Source organism: Physcomitrium patens, chromosome 7 (assembly GCF_059467195.1).
Source record: "Physcomitrium patens ecotype Gransden chromosome 7, ASM5946719v1, whole genome shotgun sequence".
Lineage (NCBI taxonomy): Eukaryota > Viridiplantae > Streptophyta > Bryopsida > Funariales > Funariaceae > Physcomitrium > Physcomitrium patens.
Genome location: NC_143416.1, coordinates 15,222,501 through 15,247,044, shown reverse-complemented (window position 1 = coordinate 15,247,044; position 24,544 = coordinate 15,222,501). Strand labels below are relative to the sequence as shown.

Here is a 24,544-nt window from a genome sequence, read left to right as displayed (position 1 = left end):
TCATATATTTAATATTAGAAATGAACTTTACAATACTTTATTCACTAAGCTATTTTAAAGATCTCACACATGATTCTTTAGAGTTTAGCTTAAAATTGCCACATATTATCTACATGTCTATACCAAACATTATTCAAAATCTTTTAAATAGTAGCCTTAGCACATAAGAAATGTGATGCTTGATGTAGGATCACAAAGTACAATAAAAAAGTTTTGTATGACTTAATGATATTGATTGCAACAAGAATGACATTTGCAAGCAAAAAACCAAAAACATAGTAGATGACAAAATTTACTGAAAACAAATTATGAAAATAAAAATCTTGCAAAAAATATAAAAATACAAAAATACAAAAATACAAAAATGGAATGAAAATATATATATATATATATATATATATATTGACACAAACAATTCCTTGACAAATCCAACTTCAACTACCAAAAAAAAAACGACAATAAAAATTTCAATGTAAGAAAAGATAAAGCATCATGTAGCAAAGTACACCATTTCAAACCCTAAAAACAAGAATTGAAACGAGATGCTTCGAACCTCAAACCCCTAACCAGAGGCAAACCAGCAAAGATGGACTCTCACTGGTTTTAGAAGCCCTAAAACCCAAGACCTGCAGTCGGTAAAATCCTTCATGTCCATCATGCACCCCAAGGCTGCCACTTGTGAAATGCTTTCTCCACCCAATCGGAATGAATTTGCCACTGTTCTTGCCATATCTCACTTCATAATCCCAGCTTGTGATTGGCTTGGGTGGTGCAAAGAGGGTTGCTGGATCTACGCTCTAGCAACAACACAAATGCTGAGGTGCAGTGTTAGAGATCGTGGAGCGTGTGCTGGTTGCAGCATTAACCCTAAGTGTAAAGGCTGACTTGGCGCAACCCTTCAGTGTAGGCCTTATTCTTCTACTTCTACAGTGTGACTGGCGACTTCAACTCACACCACATTGTCTACATTTCGATACTGGGTGATTGTTACAGGCTTCACAATTTGAGCTTGATGTGTGTATCTGAGACTGTTCCTTTACTGCCCCCAGTGGGTGTTTCTGCGGCTAGAACGGTGCACAGCTGCATCGGAACGACGAGGACGACGGCACAGGTTTGGGGTTGCTTTTCTGCTGGGTTGCGTTGTTTTGGGTTTCACAAGCTCGGTGTTGATGGTTGTGGATAATGGGGGGTGAATGTGTGTGTTGTGAGGTGCTAGGGAGCGGCCCGTGTCAGATCGCTGTAGAGCAGTGTGAGTTTGGTGGTGTGGGGGTGGGGAGGTGGTGAGTTATGTCCCGGCTGCGTTAGAAGATTGTGTTTATCGTCTCTGTAGTTGAGTGTCGGAGAGGGAATGTGAAGTGCTGGTGTTTATTTCTTGAACGTTTCAGACGATGTACTGAAGCCGAAAAATGATGTCAACGGTAAGTCATACCGTTTCTTATCTTTTGTCGGTCTTTTGAGGTGGGCTTAATGTTTGACTAATGTGGCATTGTGTCTTCGTTTTAATGATCATGCGAACGATGTGTTCTTCCTCTGTCGCGCTAGCTGTGACCTTGTCTTTGGCAATTAAGCTGGAAGAGTAGGGGAATGTCTCTTTGTGATTGTTCTGGATTCTGATAATGGTGCGACTTCTTTTGCTGTCTGGCTTCCACTTTCTCATTACTTTTGGTGGTCGTGACTTCTGTCATCCCTCTCTAGTTCTCTCCTTTACCTCTATTTGGAATGTAGGAGTTCTTTGTCAGGTCTTAACCAGTCCCGTCCCACCCTCTTGTATTCTGTCTTTCGGTCGCATGAGCTGCAAAGAAGTTCGTATCACTTTGTACTGTATGGGCTCTTTAGATTATGTCCTTACTCTAGATTACTAACAACCGGCGAGGATAATGCGAAGGTGCTTAATTGAACGTGCCTCATGAAAGCCATCTGCACCGACTTGCTATATTTTGTAGTAGGGGATACTATGTTTTTATATTCTTGAATCTTAAATAGGGTTGTTTGTGTGACAGGAACTTTGAAATCTCTTAACGGCAGCTCAGATGCTAGTGATGGCTGCAGCTATGCGTGGTCTGATAGCTCTGCCCTCACTTCAGGGCGTCACAAAGTCTTCCTCGTCTCTGGATTCATCAAGATTCTGCAGACCTCTTGTCTCGTGCTCTCTTAGGCTCACCTCAACACCTGGCTTTGGAAAGGGCCGCGTTATTTCAGGTATTCTCACTTTCTTAGCTCACGAAGGATGCATTGTAAGTTGTTTGAAAATATCGCGCGAAGAGTAACACTTCATTTTGGAGTTCTAGGTTGGAGAACATTTTGACGAGCGGTATCAAGCAACACCACAAGACATATTTGTTGTGCATTAGCCATTTTCTTGGAGTTTGTTTACAATTCCTTCTCGAGTCTTAGGGTAGAGTGGCACTTTGTACTCTACTTACAAATTCTCATTTTTCCAGTAAAATCACGTGTATCCCCCTTACGGGCGTCGGCGTCTTCTGCACCCCTTGGAGGCGATGAGCCAAGTTTAAGTCTGGGAGGTGGCGGAAATTGGACCGGACTTGGCAGAGGAGATGGCTGTGGTGGTGGCGGTGGCGATGGTGAGTCACACGGAAAAGGAGAAAATGAAGAGGGTTCTCCTAGTGGAATATTCGGTACTCTCTGGAAAGGTTGGGATGACAGGGTTCGAGCTGACCCTGAATTTCCCTTCAAGGTTTTGATGGAGCAGGTTGTTGGAGTGGGAGCATGTGTGCTAGGTGATATGGCTACTAGGCCTAACTTTGGTCTGAATGAGCTCGACTTCGTCTTCTGCACACTTGTAGTTGGTTCTATACTAAATTTCGCGTTGATGTACATGCTAGCCCCAACATCCGCTGTTGGAGCAGTAGCCACCCGTCTTCCAGGAATTTTCGCCAGCTGTCCAACTGGTCACATGTTTGAGGCTGGAAACTATTCGTTGTTCGATCGTGCTGGTACCTTCTTGTATAAAGGAGGGCAATTTGCAGTGGTTGGATTTTGTGCAGGTCTTGTGGGTACTACCATCTCTAACACCTTAATAATGATAAGGAAGAAGATGGATCCTGACTTCGTTGTGCAAAACAGTCCTCCGCCAACGCTCTTGAACGCTCTTACATGGGCCCTTCACATGGGCTTGAGCAGCAACTCCCGCTACCAATCCTTGAACGGTCTGGAGTTTGCCCTTGCAAATAAGCTACCTCCATCAGTCTTCAAGACTGGCGTGTTGGTGGTTCGCGCTCTAAACAATGTGGTTGGCGGTTCCTCATTCGTGGCACTTGCCCGCATTACAGGCTCTCAGAAATCTGGCCTATCTGCCAGTTCTCCAGTAGAAGAGGAAGTAGATGCCGCTGAGATGAATTTGTTGGCAGCTGTGGACGAGACTGTTGGAACTCGTGGATGATGAGGTAATTAGATCGCATTGCGGACTTGGATTCCCGCCGTTGGTCTGGTTATGGGTAGCTTGATATCAGCAGGTTTTCGCGATCTGTTCAGTTTTGCTCAGTTTGAAGCTCATCGGTTACACGAGTAAGAGAGGTAAAGTTTGACCAAGTGGCTTGATCTGTGTTCTTCTAACTACCCATAAGCTTCCAGCTTTCAGGTTGTGGGTCGTTTTGACTCCTCCATACTACATATCAGTTACAGTAGGATGAGGTTTTAGGTTGCCACTGTCAATGAAGAGCCTGTTTGTGAGGTAACGGATTAGTGCAGTTGTGCTAGAATTCTCAATTTCCGCAATGTGGCTGTAATGATCTGGCCGTGAACTTGAGATTATTGTTACACTGTTGTGATAAATGAGAAATGGTTATCGATCGGTTCGCTAGTGATCTACTCAAGCAGATTTTGTGCCTTTGCAAAAGTTTTTGGGGCGGTTTGACCTATAATCTACCCACAGACGCCATGAATGTGTAGATTGAATTGTGCAAATCTTCATTTGTGCAATGTGCTTCTAAAACATACTCATGTTTTAAAGAGAAAATGAGTAGCACAAGGGCTACGATTTGATCATCATTTGGCAGCTAATGTTCTTACTAGATTTTTAGTCCAAAAAGCATTTAGCACTCTATTGGATTTACTCCCGTCACCAACTAGATTCGGACTGTACAGGGTATTATCTGCTCGCACTAAACAACTTTTCGCTTTTGCCACTCTGCCAGAGTGACATATTGATGGCTTCGATCGTTTTGTAATCATTTTATATTTGAAATCCTTGAGATTGAGAACAAGATCCAAAGTCATGGTTAGTTCATCTAATGATTACGATCTACACACGTAACAAATCTCCTGTCACGAAAAAGCTTTGAAACGGGTTAGAAGAAAAGTGGCGATTGTGGGAGAATTGAATCTGCTAGATCGGAAGTATTCCATATCAAGTGTTAATAAGTGAAATCTATTCGTTGTAATTTCTTTTTACTTTCAGTTAAAAAATTTATAATCTTGCGATGCGAATTTTTGCAAAACTCCATGGCTATAGAAGATATATTCCCTTTCTATACCATATTTTTCAAGGAAAAGACCAATAGTCTATTACATTCTATGGCCGGATACTGAGATCGATGAGTATTGATGCAACCCACGAGCTACTTGTGAGCTTTGTGTGATGAGATGTGGACAAAGTTCATTGTGTTTTCCATATATTTAGAAAACAACCATAATTAGATGATGACTACTTTTCATTCGCACTCATGCACACTCCGTTCATACCATCATGTTTCATCGTAATCATTTGCAACACACTGCTACTGCTACCAAGATGAACTAAATGCAGAAATATTATATGTGTATGTTAGACATCGGTCGTATTAGATACCAGTAGTTTGCGAATAGAGACAGACATGATAAGGCAGAGAAACAATACATTACGGTATCACGCAAATTAGGTTATGTACATAAAACTATCAATGTGACGCTTCCCAAATTGCGTAAGTGGGGATACTCAGAAAACTTGTTTCTCAAGCTGAGGGTATCAGCAAGTAACCATCACATACAGTCCCAACTGATTTCATGTAGGAAATAATCCTCTGTTGGAAAACAACAAATATGAGTAGTGATGAAGGGCAGACCAGAGCCAATCTGATCATCAGTTGTAATTTTGTATGAGCCGACAATAAAAGTAGACATTCTACTTCTGTCCTAGAATACAAATAAATTATCAGTAAAATAAGCATGATGACATGGAATACATCGACTGTTCTTTCAGTGCTACATTGCCACCTTGCTCGAGGACTCTTCATTTTTTTCGTTAATAGAAACTTCCTTCGACGGACAATGTGATGCGATTACCTTCAAGGAATGCAGGAAATATCGTTCAAACCACTTCGTGCAATTGGACGATAATTGGCTTATCGAAAGTAATAGCAGGAGCCGAGGACGTATGTCTGGATGATCGCGGTGAGCTCATAGCAGCATTTCTAGTCGCGATCGAAGCATACCTTGCAGTATAATTGTGGCTACGGCGCAATCGGTTGTGACAGCTCCTGATATCCAAGCTTGTGCCGGAAAGCTGGCGATGCAGGGGTTTGCTCGATCTTGATTGAACCAGAAAGTAGACCAAGTGGTGTCGAATGTGTAACTGCTGCACTGAATCCCATCTGGTTCTCAGAATCGCAAGGGAGATCTTGCTAAATCCTTAATACATGCATTCGACGGCCTCCAGTCCACGACCAAAGGGCTGTTTGGGGAGCTAGTCTCGTCTGAGGAGGGGCAGTCCTGCTCGTTTTCCGGAACCCACCACACACGAACATCGCCATCCATGCTTCCACTGTAGACCATAACCCCCGACCCTAAGGCTGGCACAGCGCAGAGCGACTTCACAGGGCCAGTGTGTCCGGTCATCACAGATACACAAGAATGAAGGCCGTCGTCGTTTCTTCTCCATACCCTTATGGTCTTGTCCGATGAGCCGCTGATGACCAGATTCGACAATGTGCACAGACACAGAACGGACATCCTGTGGCCTGGCAATGCGCCAACCGCGTTGTACTGTTTGATGCCGTTCACCTCTTTGATCTTCCACACAGTCACTGTCTGGTCGCTGTGGCCTGAGTAGAGAACTTTTCCGTCTGGACTCAGTGCAAGAGTGTTCACGGGTGACTTAGCTTGTAAGGTAGCGAGTAGTATGTGTTGACATTGCTTGCCGCTGCTTTCTATTCCCTGTTTCTGAAACACTTTAATGGTGGTGTCAGTGGAGCCGCTGTAGAGAAGGTTGTTTTGCCTATCTATCGCAAGCGCGTTTACCGCGTCAATGTGTTCATTGAGCGACTCTAGGCACTTCCAATCTTTTAGGCGCCATACCTTCACCGATCTGTCCCAGGAACTAGAGTACAGCACGCCATTGCCAACTACAAGGGATGTAATGCTATCGTAATGGTTAATCCAAAGAGCCTTGTGATGCCGCCGAACCTGGAAATATCAAATCATGCTGGAGTTTAGATTCCAATTTAAAACCATTATTTTGAACTCTACAGTGAACTGATTGCATGCAGATGATCTCAAGGTGACTGCGAGAGACGCTGAACCTACCTGGACGTAGTTCTTCGGGGGCAAGAAGTTCATCATGTAGTCTTTAACGGATGGTAACGTGGTAGCCAACTTATGCTGTTTGGGATCGTTCTTCGAACGACGCCACACTCTAATTTTGTGGTCGTGATGCGCACTGATGACTTCGTCATCGTAAACAACTAAGCATTTCACCGCCGCTTTGCCACGTCCGAATCTTGGTGCCTCTTCCATGTTGGAGTGATCCCTTACTCGAATGTCACCTTTGTTGGAGCCTGCGTAGAGAAACTCTTCTGACAGGGCGAGCGCGACGACATGCATATCCTGACCATGTAGAACTGTCAAACATCTGTGGGATCCGCGGCTAACAGGCCAGCTGCTCGTACTAGTCCTAGCTTCCGAGCTCGACGTGCTTGTTCGGGAGTCCATACTGTCTTGACCAGCCAGTCTGATTAGTAATACCATGTTTCTTCACTGAAATAGGTACTGTACGCGATGATTCTCGGGTTGACGTGAGAGAAAATTGGATGATCTGAATGCAGACTACAAATCTGGAATACGCCAGAGATTACGAAAACCGATTCTTCAACAATCCAAAGAAGTAGTTTGAATTCTACGAGAGAAATATCCCTGTTGTTCTCAGAATAAAAACCTTGTAAAAAGTGAACTCCACAATGCAAAGCCGATACATTCACAAAGGTGATTTTTTGCGGCGCATCATACAAATCCTTGGAACTGATTAGTACCTCTAGCTATCAAAGCGATACGAGCACCGACCGGGGCGCGTACCAACTGGAACGCGTAACCGGAGGCCCACTATGAAGCGGTTCCAAAATAGCCCACCACTAGTAGCTATCAAATGAACTGGGGCTTTCGACAGCAATTACTACCTTGGCCTACACCCCAACACAGCTCTAACTCTTGATTCAACTCTTCCAGCTCTCTCAAACTGAAACAAACATGCTTAGTATTCATCTATCTTCTGTCTTCAGATTGTGTCTTTGTTGTGAACTTCTCAATGAATCAGTTTAGTTTCTTGCAACGTCTACCGGCCAAAGAGCCACATAAAAATCTGCCGCTTCGAAAAACAGTAGCCTATTAAACTTCAAAGCGCCTCAGTGGTCAGCTTCACGAAATGTCCGCAGTGTTTCAGTGAAAACGTGACGTGCCTTGAAACTCATGCAATCCTCGAACACCCAAATCTAAACCCCTCTCTTCCTGACAGCGTTTTCTGTGCATCCTAGAATCATGTGCTGTCGTGTAAATATGACATGCATCCGCACCGAACACATTTAAAACCAATACTTCTACCCGTTCACACCAGAACCCATTAGAGCCAATTCGGTGTAGCACTCTCTTGTAAAATATTCGCCGCAATTGGCTTATATAAATGTTGTAATCATATGATTCACAACTAGGCTGTGGACTGTTCTGTAATATCAAGACAAACATCCAAATATATCCATTTAGCCCTGACAACAGCGATGATTGAACACCGGCCTTTTGCACATCTATCAAAAAGTGAACGACTCCCACAGCTGAGAAGCGTGTCGAAGGAGGCCGTCTGTGGGGAAGACTAATATCTACAAAATCACGCGTCCAATCCTCGATCCACGCCAACGGTAGGTAGATCGAACGAGTCGTAGAGTTCTGAGAGGGTTTTCACGGGTCCTCCTACGGCGGGCAGACAGGCTAGACGTGCACGCTCTGTAAAAATTTGTCGATCGGGTCCACACATCGCGCTGTCGACGACTCACTGATCCAGGTCGCACAAATCACCTTTTCATTATCAGAAAGTGGGCGATCGTCTGGTCCAGGGGGCTGATTTCAGGAGCTTTGTGAGCAAGGCCTTGTGGTGACGGCGGTTTCCCTCCGACTGGGGCCCATGTGTGACTTAAACTGATGGAGTGGCGCTCCTCGTTTTGAAAGCCTGGCGACGACGCTCGCGTCCCCGCAGGCTCCTCCGCATTCATGGAGGAGCTCGTCGGAGCTTGTCGGAGTCTCCACAGACTTGCTTCTGGCGGAGTCTGAACTTCAGAATCCAACCCAACTAAACCATCGTCACACACTCGTCCTTCGAAAGCTGAAAACAGTCAACAGTCCATTACTCACTTGCACGAAAACAACCAGCGGTGATCATTTTCCTGCAGATTTTCACAGCAAAACAACAGATCCTCTTTTCATCAAGAGCAGAAGTTGGGATCTTCTCCTTCAAAGCAGCATTATTACATTCAGCTTACATCAGAGTAGTTGACATGCCCGGATGCTGGAACTTGTTTGTTGAATGCAATATCTATAGCTTGCTTTAGTTGCGAAAGGTTAGCTAGGACTTGATAGTAGTATAGAATTTGATAATGATAAGTTGGATTTGTCTTAGTCTAGAGGTTGGTGTTTTGGAATGAAAGAGTTTTATAGAGAATAAAGCCAAAAAATATCAACATGTATCAATTGATATGCAAATATTATTGGAAGTAAGGTTTGGTTTTATTTTTCATATTTTTTTTGTCCATTTTGTTGGTTTTTTATATGTGTATCATATAATATTTCTTTATTTTAAAAAGCCAAAATTTCCTAAGTACTAAATTTATATTTATTTATATATATATATATATATATATATATGCAGAAATAATAAAGAGATCCAAATTTTTACTAAAGCAACCCACTCTATCTTAACCATCATTGCACCCTTGTAGCCCCATCCCTATTTTCAGCTATTCTCTATTCCCAACCATTGCTAAGAACGGTGTCCGGGTAGAGAGAGTTTGATTCAAGAAAGCGTTGGGCTTCTGGCTACCACTAAATGCTCAATCAAGTCTAAGATATAAAAATACCAAGTTTATACATATAATATTTTCCCTTTTTGGACAATTACATCAAAACATAAGCCCAAATATCAAGAAAACATCCAAATGTATGTTAAAGTATCTTAAAACCTTATATATCCTTATGAGAAATATTTCCCGAACTTCAACAGCTCATATCTCATGATCGGACTGTCCAGAAAACTCTAAATTTTACATGAAGTATTGATATACTTTCAAAAACTTCCACAAAAAAAATCAACAGCAAATTCATTACGGATCTTGAGATATTACCAAAACTCTAACAGTAGCTTTAAACCCTAGCTTACATACACCCGCATGCTAATTTCTTCATATCTCACAAAATAAGTACTCAAATACCATGAAACTTTGATCTATAGCTTTTTAACTTAGTAACCCACACTTATGGAAATTTTGAGCCAAAAATTCGTTCAAAAATTCAAGATATGGCTCCAATCATTACTATCAACAAAATGACTCACTTACTACCTTTGAATTACATGTGCTACCTTCAAATGTCTATAACTCCTTCATTCAGACTTGAAATTTGTCAAACAGTATATGTTAAGTGTAGCCTAGAAAGTGTCCTCTCCAATTCGAGTTGCCGATCTTTTATTTCTCTCCGTACACATATGTAATGCTTCAAAGAGTGACAGTAGGTACAAATTTGACACTTTAACTTTGAACACCTATATCTCTTTCACAAATACTCGAAATCACACAAACTCTTCACCCAAATTATACCTAAAATCCTAAACTTGCTGATCCTAGCCTCTAAAGCTCGAATGACTTCGAAAAAGAAATCCTAATCTCTAATAAGACCTCGGGCATCCTCCTTGAAGCCCATTGGGCATGGCCTTCGACCAATAAGAATGAAGATCCCCATTCCTTGCCTTCATCCAACCATGCCTTGGTTTTATCCCTTCCAATAAGCCTCCTACTAGTTAAGATTCTCTTCTTCAGGCTCTAATCTCCTCTCAAGGCTTTATATTAAACATTTAGGTCTTATGATTTTTTTTTTAAATACTATAATCAAAAAGATATACTCAAAATAAAGTTTCTTAAATCCACTTTTTTTAAATTAATCTATTTAACCATTCTGACATGCACCAAGTCTTATGAACATATTATATGTTCTAATTAATTTTTACATACTGTAAATTTTTACAGTATGACAACGGGAGTAGGAAGTTGGGAACATAGCAAACAAGGACAATGGTTGGAAACAAATGAATGATTGGGAACAAGGAAACAACTTGGAATGGGCCACAGTTGGCAACAAAGGAATGGCTAGGAAATGAGATGGAGTTGAAAGGATACAATGATGGTTTAAACATGTAGGTCACTTTTGTAAAAATTTGGGTTGCTTTATCATTTCTCTCTCTCTTCCTATCTCTCTATCTATCTATTCATGACCTATATTCCTAAAAAAAAATCATCATATTGATATTTTTTCTTCTTAGAATAAAAAATATTAATCTTGAGGTTTAGAGTGATGCTTTAATACATATCTTATTAAAGAAGTTTAGGTTTGGATTAGAGAGTAATCATTGATTATTAAAATATCCATATATGTTTATTTGTGTGATTTAGAATACTAGAGATTCTTTTGTTAAATCATAAATTAGAATTTTTTAAAATTGATAATTTTTATAATTCTAAATTATACATATTTAATTTTTTTAAATTACATATGAATTAAAAAAAAGACTCTTAAGTGATTTGTATGGATCATTTACATATTAGAAATTCTTCATAAGTACATAAAACTCTTTATTTTTATTTTTAATATGTTTGAATAATACAAGAGTGTATTTTAAAATATTAAAAAAATGATTTTTTAGAATGTATCTTTTTTCAATAATCATAATTTAAAAAATAAGTATTCTAAAACTCTTAAAATAATAAACTATTGTTTTAGTTCATATTAAAAGTTGTATTGGAATTTCTGAGCAAAAGTTTTTTCAAACAATGTCAGGAATATATTGAGCCTTGAAGATTTATATATATATATATATATATATATGTATATATGTATACATTCACATACAAACAAAAAATTACAAAACTACTTTAAACAGGAAAAAATACATCCTAACAAAAGCATACTTGTAAACAAAAGAACTGTAACAATGTTGCTTGCATCATGGATCTGTTAGAGATGCTTAACAAAAACAAATTGAGAAAGGACATTAGCTTTTCATTAAATTACCAAATAGAATGTTTCACAATGTATGGGACCATCATTCATAAATAGAAAGTACAACCTCAATACATATCATGCATTGACGTTTGGCAACATTTTCAAAATTATTATTATTATCTTTTTAAGTCGTTCTTTTTTGAGGATTATACATGGACAAAAAGTTAGGGTTCTCATTCCATGTGACCCATGGAGGTTGACACAAAGGAGGCATTCAACACCCATGCCGGATGTATTGAAACCGCTTCCACTGTAGCACCATCCACATGTCTATTCATTTGTGGGCCTTGGCTATACAAAATCCTTTTTGTACAACATTTTGATACCAAAGAGAGAAATTCCAAAAATAAAATAAAAATAAAAATAAATCCCTAGTGCAATAAAATACTGAATCCTTCCTTTTCCAGTTTGATTTATTTTTTTATTTTTTTGAGTTCATTAAAAGTTAATATATGTATATAGTAAATTGTTGGAGGGACATGACTGAGGATCCAAAAGAAATACATTCGTGTGACCTCAAACAGGATATTGTTTTGCAGGAAATAACCAAAGGACTCGTCTTTTGAGCTAATTCTACCTTTGTTTTTTTTTTGTTTTGTTTTGTTTTTTTTTTTTTTTTCTTGTGATTGCCTATCTAAAATTAACAAATGATTACAAATAGACTTCTTCTAATTTACACACATAAGTGGCACTTTAATATTTTGGCAAAACCAAACTCCCCTAACTCCAATGAAGCTTCTGCAAAGTCCAGCACAAGTATTGTGTGAAATTATGCAAATAACTGTTGTCTCACATTTAATTTTTTTGTTGCAAGATCCATGATTTTGGAGATTCCAGCTTTTAAACAAAATTAATGGGAACACACAAACAAACAAACAAACAAACAATAAAATAAAATAGGTTCTCAGCATATTTGTCCTTCCTTTGTTCCTTCCTTTTGTTTGTTTGAGCTTCTTCTTCTCTCTCAACTATTATTGTTGTCAACGTTGCTTTAAGTTTTATAAAAACATATGTATGATATTCAAAGTGGATGCATTGCAATGAAAATAAAAAGAAATAATAATAATATATTTTTTTAGACAATACATTTTTTTTAGTTTCATCTTTGAACTTGGGACAAAATCACATGAACCTTGCACATGTTTTTATGGGAATATACTTGGAGAAAAGGAGATTCTTAAAGGAAGGTATTTCATTTGGTGTTTATATTTTGGCTCACTAGGCAAGCCACACCCCACATGCATGAGAATGAAATCATAACTTCTCAACATTTGTAGCAAGACTCTTTTTGCCTTCAAGCCCATAAATTGGCATTTTAGCACCATGCTTTTTTGGTAAAAGAATACTTAAAAGGACTATTCCAAGCATCCACATTGTCCTATATTCGCTTTTTCCATCCTCATGTTTCACTTTGCTTCCATTTTTCTATACACTTTTTCATGTAAGCAATGAAGCAAGGAAAGATGAAAGCCTTCCTGAAAGCTTCATCTTTGTGGCTTATCATAGCTATGTTCTGTACACATTGTCTGCCAATAAAATGGAAATTATTTTATTCTTTCACTTTTTGAGTTGTATATTTGAAAAGAATAAAATATTTCACTTAGTATTTTATAAGTTTGAGTGGGGGCACCTAGTGTTGGCTTAAGCATGAGCTTTTTTTGGATCAGAATTACCTTGCAATAACACCTTCAACTCCAAGGAAAGATGAAAGCCTTTCTGTTATTTAAAAGATCTAATAAAATAAGCAGATATTAACCTTTAAAAATGGATAAGTGGTAGCACTAAGTTAAATGATTCTGGAACTCCTGAAATGCTGATGTAACACAATTTAAGGGGATCCAGAAATTCACCTCCTGTTACAAATGATTTCTGTCCATTAACCAAAGGATTTTGCATTAAAGTCTACCTTTTTGTTTCTAGCAGCTGAGCCCTTTCAGCCACAACTTTCCTTAAACCTGAAAGATCATTGCTATGTTTCATAGTCACAGTTTTGAATTTCAACGCCAGGTTAACTGTTCTCGGAAACGAACTCTTGAATTGTCAAATAAAAATAAGAAGAGATTAAATGAAGATATGTTACAACATTCGTAAAGAATTCTTTCAAGCTTTAACATTAACAACTAAAATGCTCCAAATCATACAGTAACCCTGTCTAATTGCTCACAAATGATTTTTTCCTCAAACCTTAAACCCCGCTTAACTCTCCACACCTTCTTTCAATATTTGAGGGACTCACAAAACTTGGTGCTAGTCATTGAGTCCAAAACTCGGAACATTCGCAACATGTCCAAGAATGGATCACTTCAATTAGTCTTTTCTATTCCAGAATGGACAGACAGACCGACAGACAGACAGACAGACATGCTGGTATTACAGTGCCATAGTGAACAGTGAATTCCTTCGGACCCTTTCTGGTTTCCTTGTTTTTATTTGCTCTTTGGATTTCTCCACACTTGGCACTTGTACTGTTCTGATTTCCCAACTTTCTTCCACGATATAACATTGACTCTTTATTGAAACTCTCAAAAATAAATACATTCTCTAACTACTTATAACTTGAATGGAGATTGTCACATTTATTCAACGATATTTTGATACTGAATGTTTTTCGAGAGAAGATGTCACATTCCACCAAATATTGCTGATAATAATCCCCACCCACATACTTGAATAAATGTGGAAATCATATACTTGAATAATTTCCCTGTTGGAAATTGAGGATGGGGAGAAAATCAAACATACAAGAAGTATTGAAGAAACAATTTCCACAGGGTGTACAAATTCTTCCACTACTTCGAGAAGAAGACAATGCACCAAATCAAATCATCAACAGACTGATGTTCATCTTATTTCTTTTTCTTTCTAATTTTTTTGTTTCTGTCATCAAATACTAGACACTACAAAGAAAACAAATCATCAACAGACTGATGTTCATCTTATTTCTTTTTCTTTCTAATTTTTTTGTTTCTGTCATCAAATACTAGACACTACAAAGAAAACATGGTCACATAGAAACTTTGCGAAGAAGAGGTTTCCTTTTCACACATTATTTGTATCCACTCAACATTGAAAACATGTTCACCATCGTAGCCCTAAATCTCAAACACCATACATCACTCGTTTTGCACTCTGATTTCCAGAAATGGTTTCTTTTGTCGTGGTTTTTTCCACAGATTTTCAGCTGGGGTGGGATAGAGCAAGCTTACAAGAGCTCATCCGCGAGATCAAGCTGCACCTTGACACAATGCAATTTTTTTTCATCTTTGTCGATCAAACTGTGCTGCACAATCTCATGTTACCTCGTTGGTTTGTTTCTAGAGGAACCAAGATGCTGTGGTTGAGAGCACATTGAGTGCATTGCAACAGATTCTGCCGTACTCATCAAAGAAGGCTCTGACATTGGCAGAACACTCAAACAAAGTCGAGTTGCGGGGTCTGCAAGTGGAATGGATTTTGTCTGAAGCCCACACAAGTGAGTAAGCTTGCCGCTTTGTCTCGTCTGTGAAGTGGACCGTCACTTTTCTGCTCTTGAGAGAATTATGCAGAGCTGAAGAAGATAAGATGGCCTGGGCCGAGAGTCGCAATCACAGGGTGGAGGAGGGGCCAGTAGGTGGGGAAAGTGGGATGATGCATAGCCAGATAGCGTGTGATTTCTCTTGCCCTGGAGGAATCCGACGAGTGGGTTCCCGCATTGGCCGACGTGATTGCTTTGATATGAAAGCATCGATCGCGGAAGCCTTTGTTGGTCCATTCTATGTGGGCTGAGACCCATTGTGGTCCGTGCAAATGAAAAGACTGCTCGTGCATGCAACTTGCTCCAAAATTTAAAAGGACTGCAAATGGGTTTTCTTGAACTTGGAATTTTGAAATCGAGAGGTTCAACTTTCGTACAAACGACACAGGTTTATTTTTTTTGGAGGATGACGAGATCAGTCCGATGAGAATCTGGATTAGGGTTGTACTCTTCCGCTCCATCCTTTACAACTACTGGAGTTTTCATTATGACGTGCTTTCATTGGCATGTAGCATATTTTGCCAAATTATGGTGAGAGATTGGGCTTGAATGGACCTAACAGTAAAATGGAGAAGTTCGTATTCGCTCACCAGAGTTTTTGCCGATGTCGAAATTCAGTTTCGGCCGGAATCTCCTTGTGCCCTGCATTTCAGATGACTTTCCCAACGGAAGAAGAAGTTCAACAAATAGGTGAATGTTGCATATCCGATGAGAATACGCAAACTCATCCTTGCGGCACGTTTCCTCATCGGATATGCACATATACATCCTGTATGCTGTGCCTTGTCCTTTGTTTTTTGTGTGCTTCTTTGAATAATCGTTTACACATCATTCTGCAAGGACATTGTGTAATCCTCTTGAAATCAAACTCCACAGATCCGATGGCTTTTACTGTATTTCATTACAATGACATTCTGTTAGAACTGCATCGACATCCTGTATGTTAAATCTACTAGTCAAGCTTAACAACGCTCTCTTCGCGATTAATAACAACCTCGAAGCTTTCAAGTTATTTTCACCAATTGTTGCTCCACTGCAAATGGAATCAACCTGAACCCAGTCGAATGTGCCAAGGCAACATTACTTCACGTGGGGGCATAGGATTAGAGCTTGGGGGTACTTGATATTTCATTTCTTTGATATTTCACCCACAAGGGTTGCAGCTTCTACAGAAAATTGCGAATAGAGTTGCTTGTTGCCTAAGCTGAGCAGTTTTCTCATGGCTTTGTCTAAATTCCAGTGTTAGTTTTCTGATGTTCTTATCACCCCGTGTGCTCGACCAGAGCTACTATCATGATGCAGAGACGAACTGAGTGCCACAGCAGACGACTTGTCGCCTTCGGATTCAAACCCTGAAACCAGAAGCTCGCCTCGTCTAGCAGATCTCCGTTGTGTGTTGGTGGGAAAACTGGTGTTGATGTCAATCAAATGACCTTAAAATGAATTCAGGAGCCTAGGGGTCGAAGCCAAATATAGGACACGGAGAGCGCACAAACCCTAGTTCCGTAGGTACGGAAATCCCTCATCCATGCTGCTCTATTATGTAGCAACTTTGCAAGCATTGTCCCCCCCCCCCCCCTCCAAAAGTTTCCAAAAATCATCAAGTCTTACTCGCCGATTTCGTCAAACTTTTTCGTAGAAATAGTTAATTATATCACGTAAGCAAACTAGGACCATGCTGACTACTTTGAATCTCACCGCCGCTTTGATTTGACAAAGCTGCCACTCGAAACGTACCACAATCCGTGAAGGCAACCAAGTCAATTACCAGGAGCCGTGGGTTGACAAACATGTGATCCAAGTTATTGGGGTGACCCAATCCAGACGGCAACGCGTATTTCATCGCCTCATCCTCAGACTAGAGAAATGACTCCGCTCGCCGGAATCTTGGAGGAGGGGGCGCATCCTTTGACTGCAAACAGCCGTTTCCCTCCCGATCATGCAAGTAGTGCACACATACGGCTCCTAATTCTTTGGGTCCGAGGGGGCCTTTTGACATGAACCTTTGACCCAACCTAATGTGCTTGAACCAAACGTCTATTTAGAAGTCCAGCACAGTGAATTCTGCTTCATGCTTCTCTAATACGTCCCAAGCTCATCATAGAGCATCTTCTTCTGCTAAGCTCTCTCTCTCTCTATCTCTCTCAAAGCTTGAAATTAGTTTCTCACACACCCTTCAGTGCTAACGGTGTCTGGGAATTTAGCCAGTATCAAGGGATTACGAGATAACTGAGTGACATTTTGTCAAGGGGGGAAGCTCGAGGTTGAGCAGACGGTCCATGGGGCACCGGAGGGCGCGGCCGATGCTGGAGCCGGTGCCAGAGAATTACATGGGTGCGCACGTTTCTTTCGCCACGCCGCAGCCAAAACAGAAGAAGCCAGTTGCAGAGACGAAACAGGCGAAATCCTCCTTGAACCCTCGCAACTTTTTTCTAAAGCTCAGGGACCGGTACATCAGAACGTTGAACGACATGGCGATGAGTGGAGACTACACGGGCATGGCGGGCTTTGGCCACGGCTACAGCTGTAACGCAACTATGGACAACACCAGGGAGCATTACAGATTCAATGAGGAGCGCGAAATCATTGCGTTGCAGGAAGAGCTGGCTGCTCTTCGAAGGAACAGACAGGAGCAGCAAGAGTTCAAACCCGCTCAGAAATGCTAGTCTTCGTAGAAACACATGATTGCAGACAGACGGCGAGCTCGAATTCCACATTCTTCATCGTTTCTACATGCACCACAGCCGTAAAAACTAACACACATTACACTCAACATCATTGTGCTCCGACGCATCTCCTTCAAAACCCACACGAATTTCGGCGTAGCTGGGATTTTCTAGTAATCAGGTTTACAACCAATCACAGCAAGTGCCTTGCTTTGCCTTTGCCTTGCCTTTGCTTGTGCACTGGGTGATAATCTAGTTAAGCTTGGTATGGGCTTTTGCGTAGAAGATAGAGCTACAAACACAATCCTACGAGATGATTGCATCGAATGATCGTTCACAGGAAACGTTAAATTCCTTGTGAGGCACCAGTTGAATTCATGAAGCTCCCCATTCTGCCTGCAAAGCAGAATCAGGTGTCGAAATTCGTATTTTAACTGCCATTTTCTGAGCGTCCCTGTGAGTTCCGAGGCTTAATTCAATGCGACGAAAGTGGTGTTGCTTGGTTTCTCTATGTGTGTGTTTCATTTTCTCTTATAAAAGAATCAGTTTTGCAAGCACCCAGTACCTGATTCAAGCAGATATGTGTAAATATTCTAATTTGTATAAGTGAATGATCTCAGAAGTTTTGCAAAGATCATACTAATCAATATATATTATTCATCAACCAAGCTTTGGCTACATAAGAAGCTCACAACTAATGGGGTTTATATATGTAAAGGCTCATTTTCTAAGACCATGGTATGAAAGCTTTACAAAGGTTTCTTGATTACTGAAGAATAACTCTCTTTTTGAAGCATTTGGTCTTTGAAAATAGTATAAAGTGAGAAGATGATATGAAATGTACCTTTTTTAAAAAATAAGTCTAAATATGTTATTCCATGTCTTGATTCTAACAATCATGAAAAACTTTACCAGAAAAATCATTTCTTAGATTTAAGTGATTGTTTTAATATAAATTTATAAATAATGATATATCTTCTAAAAAAAAAATTTTAAATCTCTTGAGGTGGGCTTAATGAAAAATAAAAAAAATAAAAAAGTTTATTTTTTCATATATGTTTTTTTGATTAATTTTCCTAATTTAAAGTCAACCAAGTGAGACTTATCCATTTCAACTAATTAAAATATTTAAAATGTATATATACATATATACACTTTGCATCCTCTCCAATATGTACAAAAACTCCTTAAACTAATGTGACATAAATCCTACAAAAAAAATTCATAATAATGTTGAAAGACTCACCCTCATGGGCAAGAGCATGAAACCTTTTGCTCCTCATCCAAGTATGGATGAATAACCATCGATGATGCATTCGATGTCCAGCTAACGATCCTGTCGGTAGAGGATGAAAGTCATCCCCTGCAGGGTTCAATGGACCTAATGCTTTGTGGCTTTCCGTTTGGATTTCCCCGATGCACTTCTCACTGCATTATTCCATATTATATCAGTTGATTGCTCGTCGATGGCGACTCAATCACTGCACTTGATCACACGCCCTACCCCAACACTCTACCTATTCAGTGAATCCTGTATATTTCAAGGGTCTTGGACGGTGACTTAGGGTTTTGGATTTGATGGCTTCGTTTGTGCTTGCAAGAATTTGTCGTGGAGACGATCACGTGGATTGTGTTCTGGCACGACGTTTTGTGGAAGAGTTGATTCGAAGAGCTTGAACGAGTTTTTGAGCGGTGCTTAGATGGCGAGAGCTATAGTGGGGTAGAGTGAATAATCGAAATTGGATTGATAGTGAGAGTTTGTGTTCAAGGAGAATGTTTTGGAAAGGAGCGAATTCTGTTTGGGTTGTTGAGGGCTTGAGAGAAGTTGGATTGAGGAGAGCAGGGAATCGCCGGCTTGGAAGTGTAAAGGAACCTGATAGTTGAGAGGTGAAGTATAAGGGTGTGGCTATGGCGGATACGGCAGTGGCCGCTGTGAATGTCCAGCGGCGAAGGTGGCCAAGAAGCGACTCCCTCGGTTGCTGCATCTAATGCCAAGGTGAATAGGATCGGCGGGGTTGAGATGCGGGTGCCGGGCAGGATGGAAGTCGACATGGCGCGTTAAGACGTGCAACGCGTGTGTAATCCTGATATTAAGCGGTCGTTTACTTCAATTGAAGATGCCTGCGATAGGTATACATTCGCTGGGGAATTTGATTATTGGTGGAAGAAAGAATAGTTTTTTCTGATGTATGTGATTGTCAGGATGGTGTCCTTCGGAAGGAGCTGGGGAGGAGTAAGTGATAATTTTCCTCTGGTGGTTGTTGTTTTTGAAACTTGAATGTGGTTGTGGGAAATGATGTGCTTCGTCATTGCAGAAAACATGTTTCTGGTATTGTTAATATTACGTCTTCCTTATTTTTGGTAATGAGATGTCATATTCTGTCCGGACTTGTGTGTATTTGTTTTTATGACAGCCACAACTATTGAGCAAACAATTATTGATGCAGTTGCTCAAGTTTTGATTGTGTGATAACTGTTTGAGCTGGACTTACGAGGGCTATGTGTATTTCAGGCCCATTTCCTTCAATTTAATATGTTCTCATATCTACCTTCTCAAGTAACACGCAGACTATGTTCCTACATTTTCAGATGATTGATAATGATGCATCCAACTTCAAAGGAGTTACTCGACAACCTTTTTCTGTTCGTTAGAGCTTGGATATGAGTTGCAAAGCATGGGATTTGAGGAGTTATTAGAGCGTTAAATTTCCGTTGAGTGCACGTTAAGTTTTTCTCTTAAAGAATATATTAGGTGACTGAATTTCTCAGGTTAGATTTTGTCATCAATCCTCGATTATCACTTAAATTGTACCATTATCTAAGTTCTAGATTACGAATAGCAGGTTTGTTGGAAGCAGTTGTGGGGCGTCTTCGAAATGGACAATGTCTTGGTCTCTTCCATTTTAGTCTTCCACATCCTGCTTTGGTTCAAACGGGTCGAGCATCTTTTGCGGTATTTGGATGGAGTTTTCTCCTTACAGGTGGAAGGGTGGAGTTTTCCGACACGAAATTGATTGCATGCTCGATCTTGTTTCTACATCTACACGGTAATGTACCAATTATCGTCTTTAAATGCAGGCTCCTCCTCTATCATGTGGTGGCAGAGTACGACCCTGAAGAGTTGGAACTCTCACCCGCTGGGGCCCAAAGTGGTGCAACATCTTTGTTGATTTCTAGGGCACAATCCTGGAATGATACCCTTAAAGCCAAGACCGCTGAATATGTAGGGGCCCTGGAGAAGCACATAAGCACTTACAATTCAATATTGAAGAGAAGAGCAGGTGGGGACATGTGTGGCGAAGAGAGACTACTCGTTGAAAAATATCTACTTGTTGACGAGAGACAAAAACTTGCTGATGCCCGTGCTAAGGTTTGTGCTGCACTCCGGTCTCTTTTCCAAATCATATGTGCCGTGGCACACCTCTGATTATGCCAGCGAGGTGTTATGGTTGGATATGAGGATAACGCTTTTGAGGTTGTCGTTCTGCTCAGATTGAGGCTAAAGAAAGGGCAGAGCGAGTAGCGCATGAAGCTAGAATCAAGGAAGCTCTCGCTCAAGTTGAGGAGGCTCGAGCTGAAGCGCAAGCTCAGGCTGAAGCTGCTCGAGCCAAAGCCTTAGTCGAGGCCGAAGCTGCTCAACCAGCTGAATCCTCCCAGAAAAGCAATCAAGCTTTCCTACCGGAAATTGGTGTGGATTCTGACGCCTTGCAACCACCCATTAATGGGGAGGGTTTGGGGGATTTAGAGGGATGGGACTCGTCTGAAGGTGAGGAGGAATACGAAGAAGGGCAACCTGGTAAAGAAGACGATGACGAAGAGGATGAGGATGATAACCCTGATAGTTTATTTGCTGAGGGAGACGGGGCCGAAAATGCATATGAAGGTATGAACGAGGGGGTTACAAGTACGCAAAACGAATTAGCTGACGAAGACATACTTCACTTCAATCCAAGAGAATGCATGTGAAGAGAGTGACCACCTCCTGTCTAATAATGTGGTTTAGATCACCATTCTTTTAAAATATTTCTTTCGTAAACTCTGGCTTTTAAGGATTCGTTATATTCATGTCGTAAGGTGGCCGGGATGGAGAGAGCTGCAGCTTAGTATCACGGTAACCATCTGAATAGTTAAGGTGGAGGTTCTTTTACGTAGAGACAATTCCATGGGCAGATTTAACTCGAGACACTTACGATACTGGGTGTCCAGTGGTTGTTGAGTTGTCATTCACGATGGTTTACTCGGTTGACGTGACCTTCTGTGATAAAATGGCAATGTTGAAAGCCTCCCTTTGAGCATGTAATTGCCTGTCCACATTCCACTTGGACAGGTCAGATTGATTGTCACGATTCATGTTAAACACTTATGAATTGATTCAACCCTTTGAGGTGAGGTTACTTCCTCAAATATATGTTGACTGATGCGAGATTAGCCGAGCTCTATTCTAGGAAAACATAACAAATCCTAGAATTGTGCTTCAGATTTTAGCTACTTAGCACAGCAGTTGCTACAAAGCAAATCGGGAATGCATAGCATTTAAGTTTGTAGAGCTCTTTCATTCAGTTGGGATCTTCTCAGACTTTGTTTAAACTTGGAAAGTGCCAAACGCTGTACAAACCTGTTTTCAATCTGTATCTGGGTATTATGTTCTGCTGCAATCTAAAAGTTACTCTTAGATAGACTGATTTACGGAAGCTTTAAGGGCAGATCTACTATCTCTGAAGGATGCAGTTAATAACATAAATGTCAACCCCATAAATCTTGAGTGAGCAGGTTTGTGTCAATCCAAAACTTAATTCTCAACATCACGAGGACACACTTCCAAGGTTTAATATCACACTGTCGTATTAAGGATTGTTGTCTTGAATTCATTACGCCAAATCATGTCTTAAATATATTAGAAGACTGCCAAAGATTGCTGCTAATCCATTTCAAATGCCGCTGCACCTTCACTTTTTCCCTCATTCTCAAGACCAAGTGGACACTTTATGTACTCAACCAATATGTCCCTCACACTGACTCTTCTGAGAATGCATCGAGACTTTGTCAAGTCAGCATATCTGCTAACACGAGGGTTTCCTTCTCGCTGCTCTTGTCCCTGTAAACACGTAAACAAATCAGGCATCCATAGGAAGGAATTTTCAGAGCCTGCTCAATGCAACAAAATTGACAGCCACTGGCTTTCTGTCATTGAAAAACGGCCGCCTTTATTCTCCAGTGATGAGATTCCACAGCTTTGATCTCCAACCCTTCACACAGCTGGCATATTCTTACACTTCCAGGTCAAGAAAAATAAACTATCACTGCGGATCAAGATTTTAATTATGATGTATTCTACTGCAAGTGTACACTATTATTTTATAATTGGTTGAATTTATCAATATGTTTCTCCACACATTTTATTAAACCACATGTTGCAAATGAAAACCACCTCATGGAAAGCTTTCTGTTCTTCAGAAACTGAACAGTATATTAACTTTCATATCCAGTTCACCTCTTTGCAAATGTAGTTGAGTTTATCATGATAAAATAAAATAAATTGATGGGGGTAGATGATCACACAACATAATCAACATATATATATATATATATATATATATATGGTTTTTAATTTTGGTGATCCACCCATATTTTTGGAGTATATTGATTTACTAATACATAGCTGAAAAGTGACCTAAATTATCCAAAGAAATTTAATAAAATTCAGCCACTCTTCAAAGAGATGATAAGCCCTGAAATGGCCCTGCCACCGATTCTCTTCCACGACAATGCCCTAGATTATGATTGACTTTGTGTTCAGTACAATACTAATTAAACCCGACCGTGCCTTTTACAAAGTTAACAGTGGATGAACCTTTGATGCGGTCTGCGGGGATCGAACCCATGACTTGAGAGTAGTGCTGGAATTTATTTATTTGTTGAAAATGAAGGTGTAGCGTTTGACAATATGATGAGGATTTATATTATGTTCACTTAATATTTGGCAAGTGCTATGACATTGTGAGAATATGTCTTTTGGTGAGGTTTGGGAATGAATAAATTGTTTATAATATTTTAATTAAAACACTAAATCTGAATAGAAAAACAAAAATATTATATCTTTTGAAATCATTGTTATTATACATGGGTTACTTTTCATCAAAAATCTTAGAAATTTCTGGAAAAAATTTGATTAGTTTTTTTGCTTTTATTTTTTTAGAAGTAAAACACTTTACTTCAAAAGGAATTAATACTACATTTTACATGATAAAATACCTGATCATAAAATCTAATTATACCTTTTTCTGAAAAAGAATTGAATTAAATTAAATGTGACACAAAAAAAGGATAGAAAGAATTTATTTTTAACTGAAAAATAATAAAAATTGAACTTGAATTTGAGCTAAAACCTTTGTACTAAAACCATTTTCATTTTTACATCTCAATATGAAAATGTTATTTATTACATAAAATACCTGTTTAATTTAAGTTTAATTTTTTATTCTTTTATGCAAAAATTTTTTTTTTTTAGAGCTTCATTTCATTTTAAGATAATCTAGACTATTTTGTAAATAAAGTCTTGATACTTGGAGCAAGCAATCAATTGTACACTCACTGTGCATTTACAGAGTTAATGTCAACTGAATACTATAATATCATTTAAAGTTGTCTAACATACCATGATACTTTGGCTATCCAACACTTCCAACTAATATGTCTTTTTGCAAAATATTACAAAAGTGTACAAGAAAAACATTACCTCTATTAGAACTTAAGGAGTAATTGGAAATGCCTCCCTTTTTTCATTTACCAAAAAAATTTCAACACATACATTCTCATAAAAACATCTATTGCCTAATTCAAG

At 39.7% G+C, this 24,544-nt stretch overlaps 3 protein-coding genes across 5 annotated transcripts; 2 read left to right on the top strand and 1 right to left on the bottom strand.

Moving 5' to 3' along the window:
* The first annotated feature begins 925 nt into the window (after nt 1–925).
* On the top strand, nt 926–3,836 carry LOC112284831 (protein RETICULATA-RELATED 3, chloroplastic). Its single transcript, XM_024525115.3, has 3 exons — nt 926–1,111; nt 2,001–2,199; nt 2,442–3,836. Exons 2-3 carry the CDS (start codon nt 2,031–2,033, stop codon nt 3,398–3,400), a joined length of 1,128 nt encoding a protein of 375 aa, XP_024380883.1. The 5' UTR covers nt 926–1,111; nt 2,001–2,030; the 3' UTR covers nt 3,401–3,836.
* A 1,000-nt stretch (nt 3,837–4,836) lies between these two features.
* Nucleotides 4,837–7,685, bottom strand: LOC112284830 (protein JINGUBANG). Its single transcript, XM_024525114.3, has 2 exons — nt 6,520–7,685; nt 4,837–6,399 (listed from the first exon to the last, which is right to left on the bottom strand). The coding sequence occupies exons 1-2, from the start codon at nt 6,958–6,960 to the stop codon at nt 5,596–5,598; spliced, it is 1,245 nt and encodes a 414-aa protein (XP_024380882.1). The 5' UTR covers nt 6,961–7,685; the 3' UTR covers nt 4,837–5,595.
* An 11,431-nt stretch (nt 7,686–19,116) lies between these two features.
* On the top strand, nt 19,117–22,109 carry LOC112285152 (uncharacterized). Of its 3 annotated transcripts, none has more exons than XM_024525732.3 (3): nt 19,117–19,833; nt 20,782–21,073; nt 21,196–22,109. In XM_024525732.3, exons 2-3 carry the CDS (start codon nt 20,993–20,995, stop codon nt 21,667–21,669), a joined length of 555 nt encoding a protein of 184 aa, XP_024381500.1. In that variant the 5' UTR covers nt 19,117–19,833; nt 20,782–20,992; the 3' UTR covers nt 21,670–22,109. The 3 variants fall into 3 exon arrangements, with proteins under 3 accessions (XP_024381500.1, XP_024381499.1, XP_073391662.1); XM_024525731.3 differs by having other exon boundaries at nt 20,293–21,073; XM_073535561.2 differs by having other exon boundaries at nt 20,216–21,073.
* The last annotated feature ends 2,435 nt before the right edge of the window (nt 22,110–24,544 follow it).

Coding starts and splice junctions, on each gene's coding strand:
- LOC112284831 (XM_024525115.3), top strand. CDS start 2,031: ATGCTAGTGATGGCTGCAGCTATGCGTGGTCTGATAGCTCTGCCCTCA. Junction 2,200..2,441: donor AAAGGGCCGCGTTATTTCAG/GTATTCTCACTT, acceptor TCATTTTTCCAG/TAAAATCACGTGTATCCCCC.
- LOC112284830 (XM_024525114.3), bottom strand. CDS start 6,960: ATGGTATTACTAATCAGACTGGCTGGTCAAGACAGTATGGACTCCCGA. Junction 6,400..6,519: donor CCCCGAAGAACTACGTCCAG/GTAGGTTCAGCG, acceptor TGATATTTCCAG/GTTCGGCGGCATCACAAGGC.
- LOC112285152 (XM_024525732.3), top strand. CDS start 20,993: ATGTGTGGCGAAGAGAGACTACTCGTTGAAAAATATCTACTTGTTGAC. Junction 21,074..21,195: donor TTGCTGATGCCCGTGCTAAG/GTTTGTGCTGCA, acceptor CGTTCTGCTCAG/ATTGAGGCTAAAGAAAGGGC.